We start from the raw sequence: 23752 nt of genomic DNA on the forward strand, positions 1-23752 counted from the left end.
AAGAGGCCACGTTGATGAAGCGGTAGTTCTCGTTCGAGCTCTAGTAAATAGATGTATAGACCAAACTGTGAACATTAATAAATTCTTGTGTACAAAAACAAAATCTCTCATTGATGAAATTTGCATACAAAATCATAATTTCTGCAAAGGTTTGAATGCCTTAAAGCAATATTCATGGTATGATATTTTTCATTGTGATGATTCTGACTGAATTTTATTACAAATCTGTATTATATACTTATTGTTCTTGGCTAATCCGTATTACTAAAGTATATACTTATTGCTCTTCGCTAATCCGTAAAATATACTTATTTTTCTTGGTTAATCCGTATCATATACTGGTTATTCTTGGCCAATCTGTATCATATACTTATTGCTCTTGGCTAATCATTATATACCTATTGTTCTTGGCTAATCCGTATTATATACTCATTGTTCTTCGCGAATCCTTATTGTATATTTATTGTTCGTGCTTAGTCTGTATGAATTAGTACGCGTTATAAGTACCACTGTTACTATGTAGTATCTTCACATTTAAAAGGTAAAGTTGGTCACAGTATCTTACTCAATAGATACTGAACAATGGATAAAACCAAACTGGATCATACATCTGATTTGCCCTTCGAAGACTATCCGGTCAAGCCAGCAGCCAAACGTTTAGTCATCCTTAAAGGAAGATACGACATTCAGAATAGGTCTGAACGATGGTAAAAACAGAATGTAGGCGAGCTAATTATTTGACCAATATAGTAAAAACAGAATGTAGGCGAGCTAATTATTTGACCAATATAGTAAAAACAGAATGTAGGCGAGCTAATTATTTGACCAATATGGTAAAAACAGAATGTAGGCGAGCTAATTATTTGACCAATATGGTAAAAACAGAATGCAGGTGAGCTAATTATTTGACTAATATGGTAAAAACAGAATGCAGGCGAGCTAATTATTTGACCAATATAGTAAAAATTCTCACAGTGCAGTCAATGTATTTAACGTTTTAGTTTTTGTTCTAACTAATGTAGCTATATAATAACATGTATGATTTGCCGTCAATATCATTACTTTTTTCAAAAACTTACGTGATCAAGTGGTGAAAAAAGAGATAACAAAAAGAATATATGACGATAAAATTAGACTTCATTTTACCTTTCAAAGGAAATTCTAACTGGAGTAGTAACGATATTCTGTCCACGTATCCATGATGCTGTGTGCGGAATCAATGTATTTTTACCATTATTTGACACGGCAGATACCGGTGTCCTGCTGATTGGCTAACCTATATAATTATACAACCTAAATCATTGATAATCGCACGCCCCTTTGCTTCATCTATTCTAGTTTCATAAGCTCTCAACCAAACCACATCACATGGCTGAGTTCTGATGAATCGTTCTCGGACATGTAACGTGTTAAACCCGTAATGACGTATGGTAATGGGTACGATATTCCGGTCTACGGACTGGACAATGGCGGATTTCACCTCCTCCACATCCTGGCTATTTGCTGTATATTTCTAAGTCTTATTTCAGCCATGACGATTGTGATATTTTCTTTTAAACAAAACGGTGTTAAAGGTTTCTTTTCATGGTCAAAGAGCGAGAGACTGGTTGTATACCTGGCATTATGTGATGGATTTTTCAATATGTCTCATTCTCTTGACCATTTCAACATTCTGCTGACCAGGGACCATGTTCGGCCACTAGAGTTGTGTCAGTTTTACAGCTTTATCAATATGGAGTTTATTTTTGCCCAGACCCTTATGGTCAATGCTATTGCCATCAATGCCTTTCTAATGATCTACTTCGGGAAGAATTTGGACTTTGGAAGGAAGGACTGGAGGCTTCTGGTTTGGGGGTTTGTAACGCCTCTCATACTGGACATAGTTTGTGCGGCCACAGGACAATTCGGACCCACTGGAGCATAGTAAGTACAACTACTATACCATACAAAAAAACATATCAGTTTTACCCAATTCGAGAAACAAAGGTAGCAACATTTTAGAGTGCATTACACAATAGAAACAGGTCTTTCGTTTTAGTGAGAATAAGGATGAACTATCCAGATTACGACATGGTTGCTATAGCAATAAATAATTTGTCTTCGATCAGGAAAACAATATTAGTAGGTTAAGCCACTAATACGTCTGATCGGGGTAAGATCGAATGGACATTATCATTATACGGTTAAGAAATTATTGACAGCTTTTACTTGTCAGGTACTTATGAAAGCGGTAATTAATTGAAGTGTTTCCATCATAATAGTTCATGAGCAATACTCTACGCTATACTCACCAATCGTTGAGATTCTCTTTAAAAACAGACTTACAATTAATAATAATATAATAATAAAATTCGTTGATAAAATACAAAGGAGCCTAAACATTTAATGGGGAAGGATACATTACGCTCATGATTTGTGTAAAGACAACAGTTTTCCCCTAAACATCGCGCACCCAAAATAGTATTGAGATTGCAATGAATGATTACTACCTTGGTTACGATGCTTTATCTTTGTATGGGTTGAGTATATTTAATAATTAAGATACTTTGACGGCATGATTCTCAACATTATGTACGCAAAGTCAAAGGATCTTAATAATTCAGTATACTCAACCCATAAAAATAGCAACTAGTTATCAATAGGAAAGATCACAGTTTTCCCCCACGGAGTGATAATATCTAACACAAATATAATCCTTTCCACGATTTCATCACCAATGACACTAGTTGAGACCGTTACAAAATAGATTACATAGAAAATGGGTTCCCGTCTACCTTTAAAGGATTATACCATATCAAAATAACCAAGGTTAGCGTTCACTTTTAAACTGACCCCAGGTTGTGTGAGCGATATCTATCATATCAAAATAACCAAGGTTAGCGTTCACTTTAAACCTGACCCCAGGTTGTGTGAGCGATATCTATCATATCAAAATAACCAAGGTTAGCGTTCACTTTTAACCTGACCCCAGGTTGTGTGAGCGATATCTATCATATCAAAATAACCAAGGTTAGCGTTCACTTTTAACCTGACCCCAGGTTGTGTGAGCGATATCTATCATATCAAAATAACCAAGTGTAGCGTTCACTTTTAAACTGACCCCAGGTTGTGTGAGCGATGTCGACCATATCAAAATAACCAAGGTTAGCGGTCACTTTTAACCTGAATTCAGGTTGTGTGAGCGATATCTACCATATCAAAATAACCAAGGTTAGCGTTCACTTTTAACCTGACCCCAGGATGTGTGAGCGATATCTATCATATCAAAATAACCAAGGTTAGCGTTCACTTTTAACCTGACCCCAGGTTGTGTGAGCGATATCTATCATATCAAAATAACCAAGGTTAGCGTTCACTTTTAAACTGACCCCAGGTTGTGTGAGCGATATCTATCATATCAAAATAACCAAGGCTAGCGTTCACTTTTAAACTGACCCCAGGTTGTGTGAGCGATATCGACCATATCAAAATAACCAAGTGTAGCGTTCACTTTTAAACTGACCCCAGGTTGTGTGAGCGATATCTATCATATCAAAATAACCAAGTGTAGCGTTCACTTTTAACCTGAATTCAGGTTGTGTGAGCGATGTCGACCATATCAAAATAGCCAAGGTTAGCGTTCACTTTTAACCTGAATTCAGGTTGTGTGAGCGATATCTACCATATCAAAATAACCAAGGATAGCGTTCACTTTTAACCTGACCCCAGGTTGTGTGAGCGATATCTATCATATCAAAATAACCAAGGTTAGCGTTCACTTTTAACCTGACCCCAGGTTGTGTGAGCGATATCTATCATATCAAAATAACCAAGGTTAGCGTTCACTTTTAACCTGACCCCAGGTTGTGTGAGCGATATCTATCATATCAAAATAACCAAGGTTAGCGTTCACTTTTAACCTGACCCCAGGTTGTGTGAACGATGTCGACCATATCAAAATAACCAAGGTTAGCGGTCACTTTTAACCTGAATTCAGGTTGTGTGAGCGATATCTACCATATCAAAATAACCAAGGTTAGCGTTCACTTTTAAACTGACCCCAGGATGTGTGAGCGATATCTATCATATCAAAATAACCAAGGTTAGCGTTCACTTTTAACCTGACCCCAGGTTGTGTGAGCGATATCTATCATATCAAAATAACCAAGGTTAGCGTTCACTTTTAAACTGACCCCAGGTTGTGTGAGCGATATCTATCATATCAAAATAACCAAGGCTAGCGTTCACATTTAAACTGACCCCAGGTTGTGTGAGCGATATCGACCATATCAAAATGACCAAGGGTGGCGTTCACTTTTAACCTGAATTCAGGTTGTGTGAGCGATATCTATCATATCAAAATAACCAAGGTTAGCGTTCACTTTTAACCTGAATTCAGGTTGTGTGAGCGATATCGACCATATCAAAATAACCAAGTGTAGCGTTCACTTTTAAACTGACCCCAGGTTGTGTGAGCGATATCTATCATATCAAAATAACCAAGTGTAGCGTTCACTTTTAACCTGAATTCAGGTTGTGTGAGCGATGTCGACCATATCAAAATAGCCAAGGTTAGCGTTCACTTTTAACCTGAATTCAGGTTGTGTGAGCGATATCTACCATATCAAAATGACCAAGGATAGCGTTCACTTTTAACCTGACCCCAGGTTGTGTGAGCGATATCTATCATATCAAAATAACCAAGGTTAGCGTTCACTTTTAACCTGACCCCAGGTTGTGTGAGCGATATCTATCATATCAAAATAACCAAGGTTAGCGTTCACTTTTAACCTGACCCCAGGTTGTGTGAGCGATATCTATCATATCAAAATAACCAAGGTTAGCGTTCACTTTTAACCTGACCCCAGGTTGTGTGAGCGATATCTATCATATCAAAATAACCAAGGTTAGCGTTCACTTTTAACCTGACCCCAGGTTGTGTGAGCGATATCTATCATATCAAAATAACCAAGGTTAGCGTTCACTTTTAACCTGAATTCAGGTTGTGTGAGCGATATCTACCATATCAAAATAACCAAGGTTAGCGTTCACTTTTAACCTGACCCCAGGTTGTGTGAGCGATATCTATCATATCAAAATAACCAAGGTTAGCGTTCACTTTTAACCTGACCCCAGGTTGTGTGAGCGATATCTATCATATCAAAATAACCAAGGTTAGCGTTCACTTTTAACCTGACCCCAGGTTGTGTGAGCGATATCTATCATATCAAAATAACCAAGGTTAGCGTTCACTTTTAACCTGACCCCAGGTTGTGTGAGCGATATCTATCATATCAAAATAACCAAGGTTAGCGTTCACTTTTAACCTGACCCCAGGTTGTGTGAGCGATATCTATCATATTAAAATAACCAAGGTTAGCGTTCACTTTTAACCTGACCCCAGGTTGTGTGAGCGATATCTATCATATCAAAATAACCAAGGTTAGCGTTCACTTTTAAACTGACCCCAGGTTGTGTGAGCGATATCTATCATATCAAAATAACCAAGTGTAGCGTTCACTTTTAAACTGACCCCAGGTTGTGTGAGCGATATCTATCATATCAAAATAAGCCAAGGTTAGCATTCACTTTTAAACTGACCCCAGGTTGTGTGAGCGATATCTATCATATCAAAATAACCAAGGTTAGCGTTCACTTTTAACCTGAATTCAGGTTGTGTGAGCGATATCTATCATATCAAAATAACCAAGGTTAGCGTTCACTTTTAACCTGAATTCAGGTTGTGTGAGCGATATCGACCATATCAAAATAACCAAGTGTAGCGTTCACTTTTAAACTGACCCCAGGTTGTGTGAGCGATATCTATCATATCATAATAACTAAGTGTAGCGTTCACTTTTAACCTGAATTCAGGTTGTGTGAGCGATGTCGACCATATCAAAATAGCCAAGGTAAGCGTTCACTTTTAACCTGACCCCAGGTTGTGTGAGCGATATCTATCATATCAAAATAACCAAGGTTAGCGTTCACTTTTAACCTGACCCCAGGTTGTGTGAGCGATATCTATCATATCAAAATAACCAAGGTTAGCGTTCACTTTTAAACTGACCCCAGGTTGTGTGAGCGATATCTATCATATCAAAATAACCAAGGTTAGCGTTCACTTTTAAACTGACCCCAGGTTGTGTGAGCGATATCTATAATATCAAAACCAAGGTTAGCGTTCACTTTTAACCTGACCCCAGGTTGTGTGAGCGATATCTATCATATCAAAATAACCAAGGTTAGCGTTCACTTTTAACCTGACCCCAGGTTGTGTGAGCGATATCTATAATATCAAAACCAAGGTTAGCGTTCACTTTTAACCTGACCCCAGGTTGTGTGAGCGATATCTATCATATCAAAATAACCAAGGTTAGCGTTCACTTTTAACCTGACCCCAGGTTGTGTGAGCGATATCTATCATATCAAAATAACCAAGGTTAGCGTTCACTTTTAACCTGAATTCAGGTTGTGTGAGCGATATCTACCATATCAAAATAACCAAGGTTAGCGTTCACTTTTAACCTGACCCCAGGTTGTGTGAGCGATATCTATCATATCAAAATAACCAAGGTTAGCGTTCACTTTTAACCTGACCCCAGGTTGTGTGAGCAATATCTATCATATCAAAATAACCAAGGTTAGCGTTCACTTTTAACCTGACCCCAGGTTGTGTGAGCGATATCTATCATATCAAAATAACCAAGGTTAGCGTTCACTTTTAACCTGACCCCAGGTTGTGTGAGCGATATCTATCATATCAAAATAACCAAGGTTAGCGTTCACTTTTAACCTGACCCCAGGTTGTGTGAGCGATATCTATCATATCAAAATAACCAAGGTTAGCGTTCACTTTTAACCTGACCCCAGGTTGTGTGAGCGATATCTATCATATCAAAATAACCAAGGTTAGCGTTCACTTTTAAACTGACCCCAGGTTGTGTGAGCGATATCTATCATATCAAAATAACCAAGTGTAGCGTTCACTTTTAAACTGACCCCAGGTTGTGTGAGCGATATCTATCATATCAAAATAGCCAAGGTTAGCATTCACTTTTAAACTGACCCCAGGTTGTGTGAGCGATATCTATCATATCAAAATAACCAAGGTTAGCGTTCACTTTTAACCTGAATTCAGGTTGTGTGAGCGATATCTATCATATCAAAATAACCAAGGTTGGCGTTCACTTTTAACCTGAATTCAGGTTGTGTGAGCGATATCGACCATATCAAAATAACCAAGTGTAGCGTTCACTTTTAACCTGAGCCCAGGTTGTGTGAGCGATATCTATCATATCAAAATAACCAAGGTTAGCGTTCACTTTTAACCTGACCCCAGGTTGTGTGAGCGATATCTATCATATCAAAATAACCAAGGTTAGCGTTCACTTTTAACCTGACCCCAGGTTGTGTGAGCGATATCTATCATATCAAAATAACCAAGGTTAGCGTTCACTTTTAACCTGACCCCAGGTTGTGTGAGCGATATCTATCATATCAAAATAACCAAGGTTAGCGTTCACTTTTAAACTGACCCCAGGTTGTGTGAGCGATATCTATAATATCAAAACCAAGGTTAGCGTTCACTTTTAACCTGACCCCAGGTTGTGTGAGCGATATCTATCATATCAAAATAACCAAGGTTAGCGTTCACTTTTAACCTGACCCCAGGTTGTGTGAGCGATATCTATCATATCAAAATAACCAAGGTTAGCGTTCACTTTTAACCTGACCCCAGGTTGTGTGAGCGATATCTATCATATCAAAATAACCAAGGTTAGCGTTCACTTTTAACCTGACCCCAGGTTGTGTGAGCGATATCTATCATATCAAAATAACCAAGGTTAGCGTTCACTTTTAACCTGAATTCAGGTTGTGTGAGCGATATGTACCATATCAAAATAACCAAGGCTAGCGTTCACTTTTAAACTGACCCCAGGTTGTGTGAGCGATATCGACCATATCAAAATGACCAAGGGTGGCGTTCACTTTTAACCTGAATTCAGGTTGTGTGAGCGATATCTATCATATCAAAATAACCAAGGTTAGCGTTCACTTTTAACCTGAATTCAGGTTGTGTGAGCGATATCGACCATATCAAAATAACCAAGTGTAGCGTTCACTTTTAAACTGACCCCAGGTTGTGTGAGCGATATCTATCATATCAAAATAACCAAGGTTAGCGTTCACTTTTAACCTGACCCCAGGTTGTGTGAGCGATATCTATCATATCAAAATAACCAAGGTTAGCGTTCACTTTTAAACTGACCCCAGGTTGTGTGAGCGATATCTATCATATCAAAATAACCAAGGTTAGCGTTCACTTTTAAACTGACCCCAGGTTGTGTGAGCGATATCTATCATATCAAAATAGCCAAGGTTAGCATTCACTTTTAAACTGACCCCAGGTTGTGTGAGCGATATCTATCATATCAAAATAACCAAGGTTAGCGTTCACTTTTAACCTGAATTCAGGTTGTGTGAGCGATATCTATCATATCAAAATAATCAAGGTTAGCGTTCACTTTTAACCTGAATTCAGGTTGTGTGAGCGATATTGACCATATCAAAATAACCAAGTGTAGCGTTCACTTTTAAACTGACCCCAGGTTGTGTGAGCGATATCTATCATATCATAATAACTAAGTGTAGCGTTCACTTTTAACCTGAATTCAGGTTGTGTGAGCGATGTCGACCATATCAAAATAGCCAAGGTAAGCGTTCACTTTTAACCTGACCCCAGGTTGTGTGAGCGATATCTATCATATCAAAATAACCAAGGTTAGCGTTCACTTTTAACCTGACCCCAGGTTGTGTGAGCGATATCTATCATATCAAAATAACCAAGGTTAGCGTTCACTTTTAAACTGACCCCAGGTTGTGTGAGCGATATCTATCATATCAAAATAACCAAGGTTAGCGTTCACTTTTAACCTGACCCCAGGTTGTGTGAGCGATATCTATAATATCAAAACCAAGGTTAGCGTTCACTTTTAACCTGACCCCAGGTTGTGTGAGCGATATCTATCATATCAAAATAACCAAGGTTAGCGTTCACTTTTAACCTGACCCCAGGTTGTGTGAGCGATATCTATCATATCAAAATAACCAAGGTTAGCGTTCACTTTTAACCGGACCCCAGGTTGTGTGAGCGATATCTATCATATCAAAATAACCAAGGTTAGCGTTCACTTTTAACCTGTCCCCAGGTTGTGTGAGCGATATCTATCATATCAAAATAACCAAGGTTAGCGTTCACTTTTAAACTGACCCCAGGATGTGTGAGCGATATCTATCATATCAAAATAACCAAGGTTAGCGTTCACTTTTAACCTGACCCCAGGTTGTGTGAGCGATATCTATCATATCAAAATAACCAAGGTTAGCGTTCACTTTTAAACTGACCCCAGGTTGTGTGAGCGATATCTATCATATCAAAATAACCAAGGCTAGCGTTCACTTTTAAACTGACCCCAGGTTGTGTGAGCGATATCGACCATATCAAAATGACCAAGGGTGGCGTTCACTTTTAACCTGAATTCAGGTTGTGTGAGCGATATCTATCATATCAAAATAACCAAGGTTAGCGTTCACTTTTAACCTGAATTCAGGTTGTGTGAGCGATATCGACCATATCAAAATAACCAAGTGTAGCGTTCACTTTTAAACTGACCCCAGGTTGTGTGAGCGATATCTATCATATCAAAATAACCAAGGTTAGCGTTCACTTTTAACCTGTCCCCAGGTTGTGTGAGCGATATCTATCATATCAAAATAACCAAGGTTAGCGTTCACTTTTAAACTGACCCCAGGATGTGTGAGCGATATCTATCATATCAAAATAACCAAGGTTAGCGTTCACTTTTAACCTGACCCCAGGTTGTGTGAGCGATATCTATCATATCAAAATAACCAAGGTTAGCGTTCACTTTTAACCTGACCCCAGGTTGTGTGAGCGATATCTATCATATCAAAATAACCAAGGTTAGCGTTCACTTTTAAACTGACCCCAGGTTGTGTGAGCGATATCTATCATATCAAAATAACCAAGGTTAGCGTTCACTTTTAAACTGACCCCAGGTTGTGTGAGCGATATCTATAATATCAAAACCAAGGTTAGCGTTCACTTTTAACCTGACCCCAGGTTGTGTGAGCGATATCTATCATATCAAAATAACCAAGGTTAGCGTTCACTTTTAACCTGACCCCAGGTTGTGTGAGCGATATCTATAATATCAAAACCAAGGTTAGCGTTCACTTTTAACCTGACCCCAGGTTGTGTGAGCGATATCTATCATATCAAAATAACCAAGGTTAGCGTTCACTTTTAACCTGACCCCAGGTTGTGTGAGCGATATCTATCATATCAAAATAACCAAGGTTAGCGTTCACTTTTAACCTGAATTCAGGTTGTGTGAGCGATATCTACCATATCAAAATAACCAAGGTTAGCGTTCACTTTTAACCTGACCCCAGGTTGTGTGAGCGATATCTATCATATCAAAATAACCAAGGTTAGCGTTCACTTTTAACCTGACCCCAGGTTGTGTGAGCAATATCTATCATATCAAAATAACCAAGGTTAGCGTTCACTTTTAACCTGACCCCAGGTTGTGTGAGCGATATCTATCATATCAAAATAACCAAGGTTAGCGTTCACTTTTAACCTGACCCCAGGTTGTGTGAGCGATATCTATCATATCAAAATAACCAAGGTTAGCGTTCACTTTTAACCTGACCCCAGGTTGTGTGAGCGATATCTATCATATCAAAATAACCAAGGTTAGCGTTCACTTTTAACCTGACCCCAGGTTGTGTGAGCGATATCTATCATATCAAAATAACCAAGGTTAGCGTTCACTTTTAAACTGACCCCAGGTTGTGTGAGCGATATCTATCATATCAAAATAACCAAGTGTAGCGTTCACTTTTAAACTGACCCCAGGTTGTGTGAGCGATATCTATCATATCAAAATAGCCAAGGTTAGCATTCACTTTTAAACTGACCCCAGGTTGTGTGAGCGATATCTATCATATCAAAATAACCAAGGTTAGCGTTCACTTTTAACCTGAATTCAGGTTGTGTGAGCGATATCTATCATATCAAAATAACCAAGGTTGGCGTTCACTTTTAACCTGAATTCAGGTTGTGTGAGCGATATCGACCATATCAAAATAACCAAGTGTAGCGTTCACTTTTAACCTGACCCCAGGTTGTGTGAGCGATATCTATCATATCAAAATAACCAAGGTTAGCGTTCACTTTTAAACTGACCCCAGGTTGTGTGAGCGATATCTATCATATCAAAATAACCAAGGTTAGCGTTCACTTTTAACCTGACCCCAGGTTGTGTGAGCGATATCTATCATATCAAAATAACCAAGGTTAGCGTTCACTTTTAACCTGACCCCAGGTTGTGTGAGCGATATCTATCATATCAAAATAACCAAGGTTAGCGTTCACTTTTAAACTGACCCCAGGTTGTGTGAGCGATATCTATCATATCATAATAACTAAGTGTAGCGTTCACTTTTAACCTGAATTCAGGTTGTGTGAGCGATGTCGACCATATCAAAATAGCCAAGGTAAGCGTTCACTTTTAACCTGACCCCAGGTTGTGTGAGCGATATCTATCATATCAAAATAACCAAGGTTAGCGTTCACTTTTAACCTGACCCCAGGTTGTGTGAGCGATATCTATCATATCAAAATAACCAAGGTTAGCGTTCACTTTTAAACTGACCCCAGGTTGTGTGAGCGATATCTATCATATCAAAATAACCAAGGTTAGCGTTCACTTTTAAACTGACCCCAGGTTGTGTGAGCGATATCTATAATATCAAAACCAAGGTTAGCGTTCACTTTTAACCTGACCCCAGGTTGTGTGAGCGATATCTATCATATCAAAATAACCAAGGTTAGCGTTCACTTTTAACCTGACCCCAGGTTGTGTGAGCGATATCTATCATATCAAAATAACCAAGGTTAGCGTTCACTTTTAACCTGAATTCAGGTTGTGTGAGCGATATCTATCATATCAAAATAACCAAGGTTAGCGTTCACTTTTAAACTGACCCCAGGTTGTGTGAGCGATATCTATCATATCATAATAACTAAGTGTAGCGTTCACTTTTAACCTGACCCCAGGTTGTGTGAGCGATATGTACCATATCAAAATAGCCAAGGTAAGCGTTCACTTTTAACCTGACCCCAGGTTGTGTGAGCGATATCTATCATATCAAAATAACTAAGTGTAGCGTTCACTTTTAACCTGAATTCAGGTTGTGTGAGCGATGTCGACCATATCAAAATAGCCAAGGTAAGCGTTCACTTTTAACCTGACCCCAGGTTGTGTGAGCGATATCGACCATATCAAAATAACCAAGTGTAGCGTTCACTTTTAACCTGACCCCAGGTTGTGTGAGCGATATCTATCATATCAAAATAACCAAGGTTAGCGTTCACTTTTAAACTGACCCCAGGTTGTGTGAGCGATATCTATCATATCAAAATAACCAAGGTTAGCGTTCACTTTTAAACTGACCCCAGGTTGTGTGAGCGATATCTATCATATCAAAATAGCCAAGGTTAGCGTTCACTTTTAAACTGACCCCAGGTTGTGTGAGCGATATCTATCATATCAAAATAACCAAGGTTAGCGTTCACTTTTAACCTGAATTCAGGTTGTGTGAGCGATATCTATCATATCAAAATAATCAAGGTTAGCGTTCACTTTTAACCTGAATTCAGGTTGTGTGAGCGATATTGACCATATCAAAATAACCAAGTGTAGCGTTCACTTTTAAACTGACCCCAGGTTGTGTGAGCGATATCTATCATATCATAATAACTAAGTGTAGCGTTCACTTTTAACCTGAATTCAGGTTGTGTGAGCGATGTCGACCATATCAAAATAGCCAAGGTTAGCGTTCACTTTTAACCTGACCCCAGGTTGTGTGAGCGATATCTATCATATCAAAATAACCAAGGTTAGCGTTCACTTTTAACCTGACCCCAGGTTGTGTGAGCGATATCTATCATATCAAAATAACCAAGGTTAGCGTTCACTTTTAAACTGACCCCAGGTTGTGTGAGCGATATCTATCATATCAAAATAACCACGGTTAGCGTTCACTTTTAACCTGACCCCAGGTTGTGTGAGCGATATCTATAATATCAAAACCAAGGTTAGCGTTCACTTTTAACCTGACCCCAGGTTGTGTGAGCGATATCTATCATATCAAAATAACCAAGGTTAGCGTTCACTTTTAACCTGACCCCAGGTTGTGTGAGCGATATCTATCATATCAAAATAACCAAGGTTAGCGTTCACTTTTAACCGGACCCCAGGTTGTGTGAGCGATATCTATCATATCAAAATAACCAAGGTTAGCGTTCACTTTTAACCTGTCCCCAGGTTGTGTGAGCGATATCTATCATATCAAAATAACCAAGGTTAGCGTTCACTTTTAAACTGACCCCAGGATGTGTGAGCGATATCTATCATATCAAAATAACCAAGGTTAGCGTTCACTTTTAACCTGACCCCAGGTTGTGTGAGCGATATCTATCATATCAAAATAACCAAGGTTAGCGTTCACTTTTAAACTGACCCCAGGTTGTGTGAGCGATATCTATCATATCAAAATAACCACGGTTAGCGTTCACTTTTAACCTGACCCCAGGTTGTGTGAGCGATATCGACCATATCAAAATGACCAAGGTTGGCGTTCACTTTTAACCTGAATTCAGGTTGTGTGAGCGATATCTATCATATCAAAATAACCAAGGTTAGCGTTCACTTTTAACCTGAATTCAGGTTGTGTGAGCGATATCGACCATATCAAAATAACCAAGTGTAGCGTTCACTTTTAAACTGACCCCAGGTTGTGTGAGCGATATCTATCATATCAAAATAACCAAGTGTAGCGTTCACTTTTAACCTGAATTCAGGTTGTGTGAGCGATATCTATCATATCAAAATAACCAAGGTTAGCGTTCACTTTTAAACTGACCCCAGGTTGTGTGAGCGATATCTATCATATCAAAATAACCAAGGTTAGCGTTCACTTTTAAACTGACCCCAGGTTGTGTGAGCGATATCTATAATATCAAAACCAAGGTTAGCGTTCACTTTTAACCTGACCCCAGGTTGTGTGAGCGATATCTATCATATCAAAATAACCAAGGTTAGCGTTCACTTTTAACCTGACCCCAGGTTGTGTGAGCGATATATATCATATCAAAATAACCAAGGTTAGCGTTCACTTTTAACCGGACCCCAGGTTGTGTGAGCGATATCTATCATATCAAAATAACCAAGGTTAGCGTTCACTTTTAACCTGTCCCCAGGTTGTGTGAGCGATATCTATCATATCAAAATAACCAAGGTTAGCGTTCACTTTTAAACTGACCCCAGGATGTGTGAGCGATATCTATCATATCAAAATAACCAAGGTTAGCGTTCACTTTTAACCTGACCCCAGGTTGTGTGAGCGATATCTATCATATCAAAATAACCAAGGTTAGCGTTCACTTTTAAACTGACCCCAGGTTGTGTGAGCGATATCTATCATATCAAAATAACCAAGGCTAGCGTTCACTTTTAAAGTGACCCCAGGTTGTGTGAGCGATATCGACCATATCAAAATGACCAAGGGTGGCGTTCACTTTTAACCTGAATTCAGGTTGTGTGAGCGATATCTATCATATCAAAATAACCAAGGTTAGCGTTCACTTTTATCCTGAATTCAGGTTGTGTGAGCGATATCGACCATATCAAAATAACCAAGTGTAGCGTTCACTTTTAAACTGACCCCAGGTTGTGTGAGCGATATCTATCATATCATAATAACTAAGTGTAGCGTTCACTTTTAACCTGAATTCAGGTTGTGTGAGCGATGTCGACCATATCAAAATAGCCAAGGTAAGCGTTCACTTTTAACCTGACCCCAGGTTGTGTGAGCGATATCTATCATATCAAAATAACCAAGGTTAGCGTTCACTTTTAACCTGACCCCAGGTTGTGTGAGCGATATCTATCATATCAAAATAACCAAGGTTAGCGTTCACTTTTAAACTGACCCCAGGTTGTGTGAGCGATATCTATCATATCAAAATAACCAAGGTTAGCGTTCACTTTTAAACTGACCCCAGGTTGTGTGAGCGATATCTATAATATCAAAACCAAGGTTAGCGTTCACTTTTAACCTGACCCCAGGTTGTGTGAGCGATATCTATCATATCAAAATAACCAAGGTTAGCGTTCACTTTTAACCTGACCCCAGGTTGTGTGAGCGATATATATCATATCAAAATAACCAAGGTTAGCGTTCACTTTTAACCGGACCCCACGTTGTGTGAGCGATATCTATCATATCAAAATAACCAAGGTTAGCGTTCACTTTTAACCTGTCCCCAGGTTGTGTGAGCGATATCTATCATATCAAAATAACCAAGGTTAGCGTTCACTTTTAAACTGACCCCAGGTTGTGTGAGCGATATCTATCATATCAAAATAACCAAGGTTAGCGTTCACTTTTAACCGGACCCCAGGTTGTGTGAGCGATATCTATCATATCAAAATAACCAAGGTTAGCGTTCACTTTTAACCTGACCCCAGGTTGTGTGAGCGATATCTATCATATCAAAATAACCAAGGTTAGCGTTCACTTTTAACCTGACCCCAGGTTGTGTGAGCGATATCTATCATATCAAAATAACCAAGGTTAGCGTTCACTTTTAACCTGAATTCAGGTTGTGTGAGCGATATCTATCATATCAAAATAACCAAGGTTAGCGTTCACTTTTAACCTGAATTCAGGTTGTGTGAGCGATATCGATCATATCAAAATAACCAAGGTTAGCGTTCACTTTTAACCTGAATTCAGGTTGTGTGAGCGATATCGACCATATCAAAATAACCAAGTGTAGCGTTCACTTTTAAACTGACCCAAGGTTGTGTGAGCGATATCTATCATATCAAAATAACCAAGTGTGGCGTTCACTTTTAACCTGAATTCAGGTTGTGTGAGCGATGTCGACCATATCAAAATAGCCAAGGTTAGCGTTCACTTTTAACCTGAATTCAGGTTGTGTGAGCGATATCTACCATATCAAAATAACCAAGGTTAGCGTTCACTTTTAACCTGACCCCAGGTTGTGTGAGCGATATCTATCGTATCAAAATAACCAAGGTTAGCGTTCACTTTTAACCTGACCCCAGGTTGTGTGAGCGATATCTATCATATCAAAATAGCCAAGGTTAGCGTTCACTTTTAACCTGACCCCAGGTTGTGTGAGCGATATCTATCATATCAAAATAATCAAGGTTAGCGTTCACTTTTAAACTGACCCCAGGTTGTGTGAGCGATATCTATCATATCAAAATAACCAAGGTTAGCGTTCACTTTTAACCTGACCCCAGGTTGTGTGAGCGATATCTATCATATCAAAATAACCAAGTGTAGCGTTCACTTTTAACCTGACCCCAGGTTGTGTGAGCGATATCTATCATATCAAAATAACCAAGGTTAGCGTTCACTTTTAAACTGACCCCAGGTTGTGTGAGCGATATCTATCATATCAAAATAACCAAGGTTAGCGTTCACTTTTAAACTGACCCCAGGTTGTGTGAGCGATATCTATCATATCAAAATAACCAAGGGTAGCATTAACTTTTAAACTGAATTCAGGTTGTGTGAGCAATGTCTATCATATCAAAATAACCAAGCGCAGCGTTCACTTTTAACATGAATTTAGGTTGTGTGAGCAATGAGGTCCTAAATTATTCGGCTGTGAAGCGTATCACTATACTGACAGAGACAGAGTAAAGTTCATCGCTATACTACGTCAAGTTTATCGCTATATTTACCGACAGAGTAAAGTTCATTGCTATACTGACAGAGTAAAGTTCATCGCTATACTGACAGAGTGAAGTTCATCGCTATACTGACAGAGCGAAGTTTATCGCTATACTGACAGAGTGAAGTTCATCGCTATACTGACAGAGTGAAGTTCATCGCTATACTGACAGAGTGAAGTTCATCGCTATACTGACAGAGTGAAGTTCATCACTATACTGACAGAGTGAAGTTCATCGCTATACTGACAGAGTGAAGTTCATCGCTAAACTGACCGAGTGAAGTTCATCGCTATACTGACATAGTGAAGTTCATCGCTATACTGACAGAGTGAAGTTCATCACTATACTGACAGAGTGAAGTTCATCGCTATACTGACAGAGTGAAGTTCATCACTATACTGACAGAGTGAAGTTCATCACTATACTGACAGAGTGAAGTTCATCGCTATACTGACAGAGTGAAGTTCATCTCTATACTGACAGAGTAAAGTTCATCGCTATACTGACAGAGTAAAGTTCATCGCTATACTGACAGAGTGAAGTTCATCTCTATACTGACAGAGTAAAGTTCATTGCTATACTGACAGAGTGAAGTTCATTGCTATACTGACAGAGTGAAGTTCATTGCTATACTGACAGAGTGAAGTTCATCTCTATACTGACAGAGTGAAGTTCATCGCTATACTGACAGAGTGAAGTTCATCGCTATACTGACAGAGTGAAGTTCATTGCTATACTGACAGAGTGAAGTTCATCTCTATACTGACAGAGTGAAGTTCATCGCTATACTGACAGAGTGAAGTTCATCGCTATACTGACAGAGTGAAGTTCATCGCTATACTGACAGAGTGAAGTTCATCTCTATACTGACAGAGTGAAGTTCATCGCTATACTGACAGAGTGAAGTTCATTGCTATACTGACAGAGTGAAGTTCATCGCTATACTGACAGAGTGAAGTTCATTGCTATACTGACAGAGTGAAGTTCATCGCTATACTGACAGAGTGAAGTTCATTGCTATTCTGACAGAGTGAAGTTCATCGCTATACTGACAGAGTGAAGTTCATCGCTATACTGACAGAGTAAAGTTCATCGCTATACTGACAGAGTAAAGTTCATCGCTATACTGACAGAGTGAAGTTCATCTCTATACTGACAGAGTAAAGTTCATTGCTATACTGACAGAGTGAAGTTCATTGCTATACTGACAGAGTGAAGTTCATTGCTATACTGACAGAGTGAAGTTCATCTCTATACTGACAGAGTGAAGTTCATCGCTATACTGACAGAGTGAAGTTCATCGCTATACTGACAGAGTGAAGTTCATCGCTATACTGACAGAGTGAAGTTCATTGCTATACTGACAGAGTGAAGTTCATCTCTATACTGATAGAGTGAAGTTCATCGCTATACTGACAGAGTGAAGCGAAGAGAAGTATCTCTGGTAATGCAGTATGTATTAAACTTGTCTGCAATTACAAAACGGAGATATTACCAAAGTTTAGCGAACAAAAGGCGATAAAAACGCCATATATCAACCGAAAGGCTGAAAACATCCGCGTGTTGTGGTTGAAAATGATAAATGCTAATCGTCATGGAAGACATCATGGAGGCGTTCGTGTGTTTTGTAAATATCAGTTTCAACTGTAATACGGCGAGGATGGGCGATGCTTTATTCCACCCTTATCGGGTCATTTTCCGAAACGAATCAATGAACATCCTTAGGTAATAACCACGTGTTCAAGTTTACAGATGAGAGCTCCCAAGCATAACAGCATTTTATATCATATGGTCTATCAGTGTTAAATTTTACGCAACCAGTCACATAACATTACTATATATGGATCAATAGTACGGACATATCGATGGATTATTTATTGTTTTAAAATGCCGGAACCTGCTTAAAAGTGCAGTTTAGTACAACTGTAAAGCGCGACAGAAGATAATAAAAAACATAGTGTTTGGCGACCTGTGGAGCAGCCTAACTACAATACATTGCGAGAAACAATTAGATTTATAAGTGAAAAAAGAACTTCAAAGCCAAATTCATCATTGACATCAGAAATATGTATGAGATTAGACTTAATATCAAAGAGGGTAACCATGTCGGCGGTGTAGGACACCCCAGAGAGTCCAAGTACCGTGAAATCAGCTTAATAATGACGGCTAGGGACACTCCAAATAGGGTAGGTTCGTACAAATGTCAGCTTTTCAAAATTGTTCACTTGGAATCGCTGTATGACTGAGTATCGTCAAGTGATGTTAAAAGAGTAAATCGTTGTCAGAAATCGTCTAAATATGCGAAGTTAACGCACCCAACTAAATCACCTTGATAAACAACATTGATTTCCTTATACGATGGTACATGACAAGTAATCCAACCTCGGTTGTAGGAACGGATTGATGCAGAGTTGGAGTATCCGTTCTTTCCAGTTTATATAGCACTTATGTGATATATGGGAGAATTATAATATTTCTCTCTATATATGATATATAAGATATCACATAAAATATATAAGATATCACATGAAATATATAAGATATCACATAAAATATATAAGATATCACATAAAATATACATGTATAAGATATCACATGAAATATATAAGATATCACATAAAATATATAAGATATCACATGAAATATATAAGATATATCATTTAATTGTCTTTATAAGGTATCTTGTATCTTTTATGGGATATCTTATATAATATATAAGATATCTGACAAAGTATATGAGATATCTCAAATATCATATACAATATCTTATAAAGTTTATAAGATATCTTATATAATTTGGGTAATCCTTGGATCAACGTTGCTCCGTGAATAAATGACATCTTGGCTTGCCATAGTCTCGCATATGACAGCTTATAGAGAGGAAATGGTTCCGTTTTAATGCTGAGTAATACAATTACAAAATTAATATATTTATTGATCCCGTACACCGCATGCTGTATACATGTTGGGAACACTCGCATCCTTACTTGATAATGAAGCTGGTTTTGAGTTACACATCAAACGACAAGAAGTGAGACGAATGATTGACAAATGTTCTTGGTAACCCTGGGCAGTTAAATTACCAGACATTATGCGTTTTTAACAATGTCCCGTCAGGTTGAAAAATCTATTTCCGATCGAACCAAAGGTAACAATACCTGTTGCATAAATGTATTGTTAAGTTAGGAAAGAACCAATATTATTAGTAATAGCAATCAATATTAATGTTCAGGAGATGTCATAAGTGAAAATAAAGCCAGCATCAATTTTGATAGAGCAACCAATTATATAGAATAACAAAAATTGATAATTAGATTTACACGAGGATTAGTTTAGTGGGTATGCTTCTTTATATAGAAGGGAATAAATTTCTGTATTCAAAAACAGTAATTTTGATAATGCTTAATAGTTCAATGGCGACATTGTGTAATAACACACTAAAATGGTGTATACCAATCTATATGTAGTTAGTCTTACGTAGTTATCCAGTATAGGTCAATGTTTTCAGTATTTACATTTCTTTCCGTTTCTTGCAGTTGTTTCTTTGACGGAATCAAGGCAAAGATCAGTAATATGTTCCTGACAACCATCCCGATGAGTGTCATTCTGGTAGCCAATGCTGTTCTGTATGCACTGACGTTTTACCGGATCCAGTCGGAAGCCAAACGTTTGCAGCACTCTCTTGGCGCTTCTAGTAGTGCATCGCGTGCATCCCATCGCGCAGCCCGAAACATGATCCTTTTTCTTTTAGCGTTTTTCGTCCAATGGTGGGCTGCGACCGCATTTGGAATATGGTTACTGTTTCAGGAACCGCCAATGATATTATTCCAGCTGGTGACGACATTCTCAAACATTGGCGGAGTTCTGAATGGTATAACGTTCGCCATTATCCGGCGAAGACAGACAACAGTAAAACCAGACGATAAAGGTAACTCCCAACATGCTGCTTCGTCTTTCTGACGTGTAATTACTGCTGTGACTGTTTACTATCAACGATTTCTACTAGTATGGAAACTTTTGTGGTCATTGTCAGTACCACTTGAATAATAAGGTCGTTGAATTTTACGAACCGGACATCTACCACTTCTGCATGGTTTACTTATGTATATCACTGAACAACCTATGACATTCTCGGGCGAGTTGTAGCAGATCGCACAGGAAGTTATCAAGAGCGATATGGACAAACCCACAACATCATTCAGCTTCAATCCTGATGCCAAGAAAACACAAACCACAACAACATAGGACTGTCCATCAATCCTGATGCCAAGGAAACACAAACCACAACAACATAGGACTGTCCATCAATCCTGATGCCAAGGAAACACAAACCACAACAACATAGGACTGTCCATCAATCCTGATGCCAAGGAAACACTAACCACAACAACATAGGACTGTCCATCAATCCTGATGCCAAGGAAACACAAACCACAACAACATAGGACTGTCCATCAATCCAGATGCCAAGGAAACACAAACCACAACAACATAGGACTGTCCATCAATCCTGATGCCAAGGAAACATACACCACAACAACATAGGACTGTCCATCAATCCTGATGCCAAGGAAACACAAACCACTACAACATAGGACTGTCCATCAATCCTGATGCCAAGGAAACACAAACCACTACAACATAGGACTGTCCATCAATCCTGATGCCAAGGAAACACAAACCACAACAACATAGGACTGTCCATCAATCCAGATGCCAAGGAAACATAAACCGCTGATCTTTGCCCGATTGCATTCATGTGATGTTCTACCCAGTTATACAGTGGAAGGAATGTTCAACATTTTTAGTTCTGATACAGCAAATCCATTCAAGAAAATTTCCGCTTGGTGTAGTATCAGTTCATAATATGTAAGAAAACTCTCTATTCCACCATGACAAGACAGAATCATAACAACACGGGAAGAAATTATTACCAACACTATATAACAACTGATAAAGTTATCCGTTGAGAAACAACAGTGGCTTTAAGTAAAAGATCGTCTTTACTAAACGTTAATCCGAGAGCGGAAAGTCTGTCAAAATGGCTGCCTATGTTGCTACAAATGCATACATAGAAATACGTTAACAGCGTGTATGTCATTGACAGGTTTCTCACATAAGAAAAGTGTCCTTACTGATTATTGATGAATAAAAAGTACGCTCTGTCAAATAATCTTCTTTTGTTTTATCCCTTGTGTAAAACACGTAGTCCATAGAATTACTGCTACATGTGTTTTTTATTCAAATAAATAAAAATATAAAATATCGAAATCAAATCAATTATAGGCTCTGGCATAATGTATAAATTCGTTATGGAACCTGCATAGATAATCTGCTGAGATAATTTCGGAGTTTAAGTTTAGAGTGTCTGGATCAGACAGATGATTGCTTTGAGATAGGCTATCTCTCTAGTTTAGTTATCATATTTAGATTTTTACTCAGTAGTACCATCCTATAATATGGTAGTTTTAGATTTCGGTTTGGTGTTGTAGGGCGGAGTGTCAATGTTACGTCAGGACCCTTGATATTTCAGGTATTTATTACTAAATGTGATTTTTGGATTCTAACTATACCGATAAGCGCATGATATTCCTTCTAAGTGATAGCATGTTACTTAAGCAGGAAACCATGCAATGACTGGTGTTATACTGGGTAGATTATGTGCCAGGGTACAGAAATGTACAATAACCCACTCGTACATAAACCAATGACTGGTGTTATACTGGGTAGATTGTGTACCAGGGTACAGAAATGTACAATAACCCACTCGTCCATAAACCAATGACTGGTGTTATACTGGGTAGATTGTGTACCAGGGTACAGTAATGTACAATAACCCACTCGTTCATAAACCAATGACTGGTGTTACACTGGGTAGATTGTGTATCTGGGTGCAGAAATGTACAATAACCCACTCGTACATAAACCAATGACTGGTGTTATACTGGGTAGATTGTGTATCAGGGTACAGAAATGTACAATAACCCACTCGTACATAAACCAATGACTGGTGTTATACTGGGTAGATTGTGTATCGGGGTACAGAAATGTACAATAACCCACTCGTACATAAACCAATGACTGGTGTTACACTGGGTAGATTGTGTATCTGGGTGCAGAAATGTACAATAACCCACTCGTACATAAACCAATGACTGGTGTTATACTGGGTAGATTGTGTATCAGGGTACAGAAATGTACAATAACCCACTCGTACATAAACCAATGACTGGTGTTATACTGGGTAGATCGTGTATCGGGGTACAGAAATGTACAATAACCCACTCGTCCATAAACCAATGACTGGTGTTATACTGGGTAGATTGTGTATCGGGGTACAGAAATGTACAATAACCCACTCGTCCATAAACCAATGACTGGTGTTATACTGGGTAGATTGTGTATCAGGGTACAGAAATGTACAATAACCCACTCGTACATAAACCAATGACTGGTGTTATACTGGGTAGATTGTGTATCAGGGTACAGAAATGTACAATAACCCACTCGTACATAAACCAATGACTGGTGTAATACTGGGTAGATTGTGTACCAGGGTACAGAAATGTACAATAACCCACTCGTCCATAAACCAATGACTGGTGTTATACTGGGTGGATTGTGTACCAGGGTACAGAAATGTACAATAACCCACTCGTACATAAACCAATGACTGGTGTTATATTGGGTAGATTGTGTATCAGGGTACAGAAATGTACAATAACCTACTCGTACATAAACCAATGACTGGTGTTATATTGGGTAGATTGTGTATCAGGGTACAGAAATGTACAATAACCCACTCGTCCATAAACCAATGACTGGTGTTATATTGGGTAGATTGTGTACCAGGGTACAGAAATGTACAATAACCCACTCGTACATAAACCAATGACTGGTGTAAT

The 23752-nt window shown here is 38.6% G+C and overlaps 1 protein-coding gene across 1 annotated transcript; it reads left to right on the forward strand.

Annotated features, from left to right (window-relative positions):
- Positions 1-1382: 1382 nt before the first annotated feature.
- On the forward strand, positions 1383-22013 carry LOC117324403. The gene is made up of 2 exons (XM_033880249.1): positions 1383-1923; positions 20384-22013. Exons 1-2 carry the CDS (start codon positions 1421-1423, stop codon positions 20805-20807), a joined length of 927 nt encoding a protein of 308 aa, XP_033736140.1. The 5' UTR covers positions 1383-1420; the 3' UTR covers positions 20808-22013.
- Positions 22014-23752: the final 1739 nt, after the last annotated feature.

The sequence above is a fragment of the Pecten maximus genome, chromosome 3 (genome assembly GCF_902652985.1).
Source record: "Pecten maximus chromosome 3, xPecMax1.1, whole genome shotgun sequence".
Lineage (NCBI taxonomy): Eukaryota > Metazoa > Mollusca > Bivalvia > Pectinida > Pectinidae > Pecten > Pecten maximus.

Coding starts and splice junctions, on each gene's coding strand:
- LOC117324403 (XM_033880249.1), top strand. CDS start 1,421: ATGACGTATGGTAATGGGTACGATATTCCGGTCTACGGACTGGACAAT. Junction 1,924..20,383: donor TTCGGACCCACTGGAGCATA/GTAAGTACAACT, acceptor CGTTTCTTGCAG/TTGTTTCTTTGACGGAATCA.